The sequence below is a fragment of the Macrobrachium nipponense genome, chromosome 24, assembly GCF_015104395.2.
Source record: "Macrobrachium nipponense isolate FS-2020 chromosome 24, ASM1510439v2, whole genome shotgun sequence".
In the NCBI taxonomy this organism is placed as follows: Eukaryota; Metazoa; Arthropoda; class Malacostraca; order Decapoda; family Palaemonidae; genus Macrobrachium; species Macrobrachium nipponense.
In genome coordinates, this window is record NC_061091.1 from 73,478,096 (window position 1) to 73,488,764 (window position 10,669).

Sequence of the window (10,669 nt, forward strand, 5' to 3'; positions counted from 1 at the left end):
TCAACTGAGCACAACGAGATATCTACCGAAGAAGAGGTTAAGTGGGTATTGGAGAAGAAGAAAAGGTTAAGTGGGTATTGGAGAAGTAAGTTGGCACATCATTTTCATTTAGGCAGCATAGGTCATGCTCCAATATGTATTTCTCTGTTTGTTCCTGGTGTGTCAGCAGGGTGGTTGTTATCTCAAAGGGGACTGAGCATTAAAATCTCAAGTCAATTATTAAATAATGCTGGTGGATCACTGAAATTAGAATTAAAATTTGGTTGGTTGTGCAAGTTAGAAATTATGATCATATTTTTGTCCGGCATATATAATTTGTTAGCTGTTATCTTATATGATAGGGATGGTATTTTTAAAAGTTCATAGGTGATACTATTATGAACATATATTGCTGCGCCGTTTCCCACCGTCACTTGGTGAATAACAAGCAACTTGAACTATTGAATGTTGTAGGGTTAGATCCTACATGTTGTAGGCATATACATATTGGGTTGTGGTCTCGTAGGATTCTTTGCAATTCACCCGGAACATAGGTTCAGGTTTAGAGGCCATTTATATTCCATTGGATAATTTTATATTCCATTATTGGGAGGAACTGGTGTTAAATTCTGTATACTGATTGCAGATTTTACTTTAGTTTTTTTTTTATTGTTGTATTTGTATGTTGATTATTAGATTCAGCAGTTGTTTGTTTTTCATAATTAAATAGTAACGAGTCTATTTTTCATTTTATAATTTCCTTTTTGTATGTTAAGGATTCAGAACTTAAATTATTCTCATGTTGGTATTTTAAAGGGCATTTCTGAAATTTAACAAAATAGTCTCTACAATTTCGTATTGTGTCCTCTGTCTTGGCGGGTAGTTGGTTAAAAGTACCTAAGAAGCACTCATTACAAACACAAGACAACACATTTTTGATGTTGTTACTGGTTCATTTTCTTTGACCGAAGCATATCTTTTAAGCTTTACAAATTTTTGATTTTGTAATACTATTGGTCCTCATCTGTAGTGATAAAGAATGTTGGCTTGAGGGGTTATTTGGTTTATTTATTAGTGGAATATTTGGGTCTTGTGGATGACTGGGGTATGATAATTATATGGTTTGGTTTATTTAATGGTATGAATTTCATTTGCATTATATAAGGGGATGCTGTCATTAGTATTATCTTTTGGGAGTTGTAAAAAGTTATGATGATTGATTCTTTGTTGAATGTATGATTGGGATTGAAAGTTATTGTGTATTTCCACTTGTGATGAGGTTTTTGAAATGTTCTCCTGGTGTAGTTGGAGTTTCTTAGAATTTATTGTAATTTTCAATATTCAACTTTTTCCCTTAGGTGGGGTTGTTCATTCCAGCATTCTTTTCTTGTTGCCAGTTTGATTATTACTGTTATTATTTGATTCCCTTCGATTCAAATTCTTTTTCATGGATATCCGAATCTTTAATGTTAGTAGTGGTAGTGGTGGATATATTACGCTTATTTTGGGTTTCAGTATTATTGGCATGAGAATAGTTTCTATGTTTACATTGTTTGTTGTTGTGCCGATTAGCCCGAGAAGAGCCATTGTTAGGCTCAGATGTCTGGATAAACTAATCCTTCATAATAATAATTGTGCTGATTGATATTTTGATTTTAAGTTACATTTGAGAAAGTGGAGCTTTTTGGATGGATTATTAACTTCACTTACTTTTTGCCCGAGTCTAACTTCCTTGACTGACATTCCTGTTCTATTTATTAACAAGAGAGGCTCTGTGTTGTATTGGTAAAAGGAGCACTCTTCAGGTTTCGTGTGATGGGCTTAGCCCACGATTGGTACATTTTGGGTGGTTACAGTTCCAATAGTGGTATTGTTATCTGATGCACAGACTGCACATATTGCCTTATTAAGGCATTTTTTGTTTGTTTGTCCATACCTTGAACACTATTCATTGTAGTGGTTTTGGAATAAATGGACAAATTTCTCTATTTTGCCTGAGAATTTTTATTTTACATGGGAGGTCTTGGCCTGTAAATATTATTTTGGCAATGCTGATATTTGCATTCTTGTCTTTCTTACTTGGAATTGAGTCTACTTCTAGATAGAGAGAGCCGTCATCAGGCTCAGAGGTCTGGATAAACTAAACCTTTATAATAATAATCTAGATTGTGAATATTGTTAGATCTCAATTTCAAGGTCTCTGGCAGTGGTTGTTTTGAAGGAAGTGCTTCTTGTTCGTTATTGGGTAGGATGGCTGTACCTTGCACATAATTCATGTTTGGTGGCTTGTTATTGTTACTTTTTAAGTTACCTATTTTCAAGGCAGTGGACTGCTTTTTATTGTTTAACCCTTACACCCCGGACTTATAATTTTTGGCCTAACTGAAATACATCCATAAAATACTGGTGCCATAACCAATTCTTGATGTTTGTGTTTGATCTGACTTAAAAAAAAAAAATAATAATAATTTTTTCAAAATTTACTTTGAATAACCATAAAATGGCTTTAGAGTTAATTCTCAGTAGTGTTATGGGTATTAAATTGTAAGGTAAATAACATCATTTCATTTGACGGCTAGAGTTTCATTTTTTTGTGAAAAACAGCGAAGCATTCAGGGCAAATTCCTCCATCACATTTTGGGCAAAAATAGCCTGAGCGGACCCTTTTAAGGTGACCTGCTATACAGTTCCTCTTCTTCCCCACTGGGAGCTTTATAATCTTATGCCCATCATCTGCAGATAATGCTACATGAGAGGGACTCCCCACTGGATCAGGTGAGAATGAAGCTGCCTGGATTTGTTCCAGTGTACGTCTCTCCTGATGATTTTACCGTTCGTAGTTCTGGACAAGCGACTCTACTAAAGAGACCATGAACTTATATCTATCCAAGGGATGGCTTCTTGATGTATTAACAACAGACCGTATATAGCTGTTGAGGAAAGCAGTTGCAATCAGTGAAAAGGCTGCCTTGTTAGTCCATTTCAGTGTTTTGTGTTCAGCTAGGTATGAGTAAAGCTTGGTGTCTTTCAAGTCTACACCACCCATGACATGATTGTAGTCATCAACAATTTGTGGAACAATTTTGTCATGTTTGGCTGTTCTTTTTACAATTGTATAGCCTCCTTTTGAAGTAGATAGAAGAAACAGGCGTTTTTCTTGCCATCCTTGTAAGCACACACATAACAGAGGACCCATTTTTTTTCTACAACGCTCTAAAACCTCTCTTGTTTTTCAGTTTTTTCTTTACAGCATCCATAGGCAGTCCTTTACGGTTAGTGCAAACTGTTCCAGTTGCTGTTGTACCATTCTGCCAAAGATCTTCGAATAGCTTAGGTGAAGAAAAGTCATTGTCAAGACCTAGGTGATGACCACGATGAAATAAACCTGCTTTCTCAAGAAAGCCTTCATAACAAGGTCACGTGTGGCCCCATTATCACTTACTTGCATACCAGCTGTTCCCCTATATATGTACTTCAAAAGCATAAGTATAACAACTTGCCTCGCATAAAACACCAAAACCAAACCTAGCATGATGCTCGTTTGGCAAATACTGTCGCAAATGACGCGTCTTACCTCTCAAACCAATAATGCTTTCCTCAATGGATATTTTTCTCTCAGGGTAGTAATGACTTTTGAAAGTCCCTCTGGAAGTGATCAATAACTGGTTGTATTTTGTACAATTTCTATGCTGGGTGATCTGGTGGTGGAATTTTTGAATTGCCTGCAAAATGCAGAAACTTGAGTAACAGTTCAAACCTTTCTCTAATGTAGTGATTAGAGAACCATGGTGCTGCCTGGCTTGGATTTGTACAATCCCAGTAAGACCTCAGAGTTGGTTTCTTGATAAGCCCCATATTCAAAAACCCCTAAAACCCCAAAAAAACCCAATTCATTCATTCACAAATGTTTGACCTTGTTTGATCCATAAGTTGACTATAGACCTTATCTTTTGCTGTAGATACTCAGTATGGGACTGTATCCATTGACTTGTGAACAAATTAGTTTCATCAACAATTTTCTGACAAACTATCTGTAATAAAGAGCTAGTGCATCATGTTGTAGGGTGGATGGTCCACAATGGCCTGTGTATCTTACAGTAGGTGGTCCAGCTTCATTAGCTAATACCTGTACCCAGTCTCCCTCCTCACTGCTATCACTATCGGGATTCACATCATCACTTTCATCTACTGATTCATCGTCAGTCTCACTTTCATCATCAGTATCAATATCTTCCTCACTGGTGTCACAGACATCAAAATTGCTATCATCATAAGTTTCTGACTGAGTAACACTCCCAAAAATTATCATCTGCAAAAGAAAATGCACTTATGAAAATAATAATATATACAAGAAGTGTGTGTGTTATATATATATATATATATATATATATATATATATATATATATATATATATATATAATATATATATATATATATATATATTAATGTGTGTATACATATAGCAGACAACACCAAAGTTCGACAGAGAAACACTGCTATTTACAATCATAAAGACGAGCACAAAACTAAAACAAATAAAAACATAATTACAAGTTGTTACTCACATATTTATGTGTGTTCATTCATTACTCTGCAAGTTCATTTGTTGCTCATGCATGAAATGTGTTACCAAAATTTTCAAGTGAAACTACCTCTCCTATCCTAATATATATTATTCCCAAAAACAGGGAAGAAATTAAAAATAATATTCCCTAAAATAGTATAGAATTGAAATAAAAATATTCTTCTAAATAAGCTTCTGAAACGAAATAAAAAGGAATGAAGTAATTTTTACTTTGAAGACCTGTAGCCTACTCACGTGTTTACATCCAGCTGTCAAAACGAGTTTGCGGAGATCGTAAGAGACATGGAAAAAGATTTTGTGGCTTTGATTTTGTGGTAGTTTTCCTGTATTATACTTTGGCATGTAATTGTATAAACTAATACTGAATCACGAGAAACGCACACATTACAAAACTTACATAGACAGCACAAACAAGACAAGAACACAGGTAAAACAAACGGTTTGGCAAAGAGATTAGTCTTGTAAACAAACACTTTTGAATGAATTCCAGTTGTTCTTGGCTTTTGCCAAACATTTTTCTTTCACTACGAAACACAAAAAAACATTCCTGAATCACAAGAAGCCAATTTATCCATAAATTTTGGTGTCTAAGTCCGAAATATTACAAAAAATATATCACTAAAGAGTTCCATGCACACTGCAGCAAAAACACAGCCAAAAGCAACCCCATTCAAGACCAAAACAAAAGCTAATCCTGTGATTGGTTGCTATCTATTTCATGATGTAAAATAAGAGAGCCAATGGCAAGGAAGCATTATAGTGACATTTTAAGGCACAAAAATACCTAGTGGGGATGTGAGAGCGGGGAATTTGAACACAACTTTAGAAAGCCTTGATCGTGGCCTCACAGGGTATAAGGCTTAAGTTTGGAAGACTTTAAACATTGCTCTTCAATTTTCACAAGTTTCCATCTACTATTCCTACTGCAAACGAGTAAGGAGATTCCACTTCACTTTGGATGAAATTTTTCACACGAAAATTAGCAATATTTTGAACTTTCACTTGGCTTTTACATACATCAAAGTTTGCTCTGAATCCCTTGAAATGGGCAAATATGACAAATAAAATTTTCTTCGCCTTGCAATTACAAATTCAATTCATGTGGCCATTCACATCTGCAACATTGGTATTTCCAAAGCCACTCACTATCTGACAATATGGGTTAAGGTTCATTTCCCTGAGAAAAATAGATCATTTTCCCGTCGTCCAGAGCTGAAAGAAATGCAGCAGCAACTTTACACAACTAAGCCAGTGAACATCTTTGTAACGAAACTAGTAAAAAAACAGAATTAATTACTTCCAAGATTTTGTGGAACAGGTGACCGAGTGAGCATGATACACGGCAAATCAAGCCATTTTATGCACAAACCTTGTTGATGGATAAGGCATTGGAGAAACATGATTTGAGAATGCTCCAACCTTACAAGCTATTGTAATTTTCCCCCAACCAAGCCTTTCTTCACCCAGATATATTCTTTCCTCCAACAATTGTCACCATTCCTGGAATTCCACCTGGAAATATTCAGCATTTTTTTTTTTTCCACTGACTAACCATTCCTGGAAATATTCAGTCATTTTTTTTTTCCACTGACTAAGTCCTCTCCAGTTGTGGTGTGCATACTTCGAACTGATGCAACCTTGGGCAGTATTAAAATCACCACGGATGAATACTGTTGTGAGCATCAAACAAAAAGTGGTTTCACTCCACAAGAGATAATTCCAGAAAAAATCTTGTTGCTATGTGCACAAATTTGCTGAGCTATTGTGCTTCCTAAATCTTCAATTCTCTGACCATAGGGACTTTCATCTTTTAGCAAACACAAGCAACTTTGCAACTGGCCCTAGTTGGAGCCTGATTTTCAATATTTTTCTCTGTAAAAACTGCTTGTTGAGATCACAAAATGCGCTGAATAGATTCAAATATTTCTGAATGCTGCTGCCTTGTGAACTTCAACCATGTTTAGTCTCATCATGTTGATGCACACTGTACTCCTCCAAAACTGCAACACTGTCTTTAACTATGACGCAGAAGACTCCATTTGCTTCCCAAAAAAGTATTTTATGAGCAATTTTTTCATGTCAGTCAAAATAAATACAATACTGATGTCATTTCACTATCTACAATGAGTCACATGAAAACACCTTCACTTTTAATTAGTTATTTTAGAAATCATGCTAAGAAAATTATTTAAGAAATGAAATGACATTTTCGTAACTCCAAAGTTTTAGACACCAGGCAGTTAAAATATGAAAATGATAATACCAAGGTGAATACCAGCACCAGGGTTATAGGAGACAACCAACTGCCTTCACACTTGAGCTTCTGAATATTAGTTGCAGAACAGATGAAATTATGTGGTGGGCCAGATGACAGTTTCAAGACCCGTGGCTAAAGGTATACTAAATTGCAAAAGGAACTGTTACAATGAATTAAGCACCCACCCACACACTATGATTGCATCTATTAAACACCCACCCACACACAATGATCAAGAGACAAACACTACAAAAGGTGAAACAACCACATTCCAGTTGATCACAAGAAACACAAACGCAAAGTACTTTTACATAATAAGTTTGGGAAAGAAAAGAAGGAAGAGGTTAAACAAAATGAGAATAGCTACTGTACTTACACCAATCCAATAATACTGCTGATTTGTCAAATTCAGGTTCATCTTCCACTCTCACTTCTTCAACTTCTGGTCTCTGCTTCTTTGAATCTGGAGAACGTGACCGAGAATGAGCTCTTCTCTTTTCTCCTCGTCTATCTTCTGTATCAGATAGTTCTTGCTTTGGTTCCAGTAACTCCTCCTTTACATCAATTTCCTCAATTTTCATAGAACCTTCATATCCATTTCCAAGTTCTTCCTTGACTGCAAAACCAAAATAAATATATGAGAGAGAGAGAAAGATTTTCAATTTTAACTTGTGCAACATATTTGGTTAATCAACAAATGTGGTTTTGTGGGTAAAGCTGATAAGCAATATTATAGGAAATATACTTCCTCAGATATAAAATAAATAAATAAATAAATAGTAACTCGCAAACTCAGCATAATCTAGTGTTGTCTTGTGAAAAGGCAACTCGCATGATACATCAGACATGTGATGAACTTACCAGACATATCTTGCATAGGTGCATCTTCATAACCCGTTTTGTAATATTCATCAACTTCTTCTTTGACTGCAATGTCATCACCTTTGGCTGTAGTGTTGTCCCTGGAATGCTGCCTGTGGCTCGAGTCAAAATCCTTTTCTTCCGAAGAATCGTCATCTTTATGTGGGGATGAGTAAGAGCTCGTCCCTTTCTGAGAAGGTTCATCCTCTCTTGGAGGCGACGTCGACTTTGCTCTTGACTCTGGTTCTGAACGATGCTCTGGCTCTGGCTCAGGCTCTGGTTCAGACTCTGCATCAAGGTCACCTTCTGGCTCCAACTCCAAAGGTGGCTCGTCATGCTCTGCCTCGTGCTCAAACTCACGTTCAGGCTCTAGCTCCAGTATGGGCTCATTCTCATGAGCTGAATCAGGATCTGGTGCGTCAGGATCTTCCTCATCCTCCTCCTCATCTTGCTCATCATGGTCTGGCTCCAGCTCAAAGTCTCCAGCATCTTTGGAAAAAGAAAATAAAATAAAAATAAAAAATTTAAAAATAAACTTCCAAATACTACTAGGAAATAAGCAAAAGATTATGCACACAAAATTGTTGTTATTCAGGGTGTCAAATATGATAAACCACAAAGGAAACATGAATAAATTACCTCACTTTTTTCAAGGAAGGGTTAAAGTCACAATTCAGATGAGGAAACACTTAGAACTCTAGTGAACTACAAAACAGGCAAGTGGTAATCTGTCATTTTTCACAATAAAAAACATATTCACTAAAAATTAAGTTTGACATATTTCAGTTCTGCCTGTCAATTCTAACTATGACAAATTCTAAATTAATCTGTATCTTTCATAGCTAACAAAACTTGTGATCTTAACATAAGGATAAAGTCTTCTAGTGCACCTGGAAAACCAGTACAAATCTTCTAAAAAAATGGTGTAGAACAAGGAATTGGTGGCAATGGGTTTGGCCAATAGGATGAGAAGAGGCATTAGCTGATCTTCTCTTACTCATGACACTGTGCACCAGCAGATGCAGTCAGCATTCAAATAAAAAGACGCTTGTGTGACCAAGATGAGTGTCTGCATACAAATAAAAAGACGCTTGTGTGACCAAGATGAGTGTCTGCATACAAGTCATTTTAGGGACTTTTTTATATACCAATTTATACGAGCTGCTTGAGTCACTGCACTTCCCAGATGTAAAGTTTGCTAGTCATAAGCGAAAGGATTAACGGTCTTTATCAATCCTCCCAAACAAAGATCTGGAGGAACTACTACATTAGTCAAAACCTGTTAGAAGAGACCTGTCCCGAAGAGTTCTTCAGATAAAACTGTATCAGCCTCATTCCTATGTAAGCTGTGGGCCAAAAGGCAACAGCCATTCTCTGAAGTATAAAGGAAACTAACTACCCATTTATTTGTCAGATGATAAAAAATGGGTTGGTTGCTCTTCATTCTCTAACCCTCTTACGCCGACTGGACGTATTTTACGTCGACATTTTTTGTCTCCCGTGCAGACTGGACGTATTTTACGTTGACTTACAAAAGTTTTTTTTTTTTAAATACGCGGGGAAAAATACTTATAGGCCTACCAGCCTGCCTAAAACTTTTGAATCACGCGCTTTGGGGGATGATGGGGAGTTCACGGATCAAGGTGTTGTTTTGTTTACAATCGTTACGCAGGCGCGCAAAGCGCAAATTTCTTTCATTGCCGCACTAAAAAGTATCTGTGACACATCTCGGAAATTATTTTGTCACTTTGACATAATTTTTGTACCATTGTAAATTAGCCATTACATGAAGTATTATATATGAAAATGTGCGCATTTTTATGTAGAATACAACAATAAAATACTCATAATTGTAGCTTTTATCAGTTTTGAGATATTTTCATATAAATAACGATAATTGCCAAAAATGATATTGTTAAGATACAATAAAGTTTTGTACATACTTACCTGGCAGATATACTTAGCTATAGACTCGGTCGTCCCGACAGAATTTCAAAACTCGCGGTACACGCGACAGGTAGGTCAGGTGATCCACCATTCCCGCCGCTGGGTAGAGGGGTCTGGAACCATTCCCGTTTTCCTCAAGCCATAATTTCTCTTCCACCTGTCTCCTGAGGGGAGATGGGTGGGCCATTAATCGTATATATCTGCCGGTAAGTATGTACAAAACTTATGTATCTTAACAATATCATTTTTGTACATGAAAAACTTACCCAGCAGATATATACTTAGCTGATTGGCACCCTTGGTGGCGGGCAAGAGACAGCTAAAAACAAAATAATACTTAAACTAAATACATTAAAAAAACAGGGAAAAAAACAACATATGTTCTTGGATAAAATAATCCATGGTTCCTACCTGATTGGGCTGAAGACTTCATGACTACTGTCGATGAGTCTGCCTGCCTCAAGAGTTACAGCGAGGAATGACTATGGCTGAATAACTCTTGGATCGTGTCAATGGGGGCTAGCCCGCTTACGCAGACAGAGCATATTCTGGATCGTACCAATGGGGACTGACCCACTTACATGGTAGAGCCTTGACCTTTTGTCATATCAATGGAGACTCGCCCTCTTACATGACAGAGTTAAGGCTACTAAAAATAATCACAAGGAGCACTGAAGCCAATCCCGATCACCTGACCATGTAGTACTGTTATAATCTATGAATTGCAAGAGGGTTCCCTATTCCCTCTGACAATTAACCAATAAAAACAACCACCAATAAAAGATAATTTAAACACTAAAGAAATTACGAAGGATTAGCCTAGCCCCTACTCCCAGCACTGAATTCGCCGAAACATACGCTCCCAGAGCAAAGCACTTTTCGTACAAAATTTTTACGTCTCTTAGGTAATTCGAGGCAAACACAGAATTACATCTCCAAAAACGTAGACTCTATAAGTGCCTGCAGAGACCATGTTTTGTGAAATGCCATTGACGTAGCTATGGCTCTCACTTCATGCGCTCTTACTCTGAGAACCTTG

The 10,669-nt window shown here is 36.7% G+C and overlaps 1 protein-coding gene across 4 annotated transcripts in view; it reads right to left on the reverse strand.

Moving 5' to 3' along the window:
• Positions 1-8,172, reverse strand: part of LOC135205785 (heterogeneous nuclear ribonucleoprotein U-like protein 1) — a gene marked incomplete at its 5' end in the record, with an annotated part of 44,662 nt that extends 36,490 nt beyond the window's left edge. For all 4 annotated transcript variants that reach the window (XR_010312604.1, XR_010312605.1, XM_064236925.1 and 1 more), the window contains 2 exon segments: positions 7,199-7,438; positions 7,684-8,172. Coding sequence is in view for 2 of the 4 variants with exons in the window: in XM_064236925.1 (XP_064092995.1) it covers positions 7,199-7,438; positions 7,684-8,172 (729 nt within the window).
• Between the last annotated feature and the right edge of the window lie 2,497 nt (positions 8,173-10,669).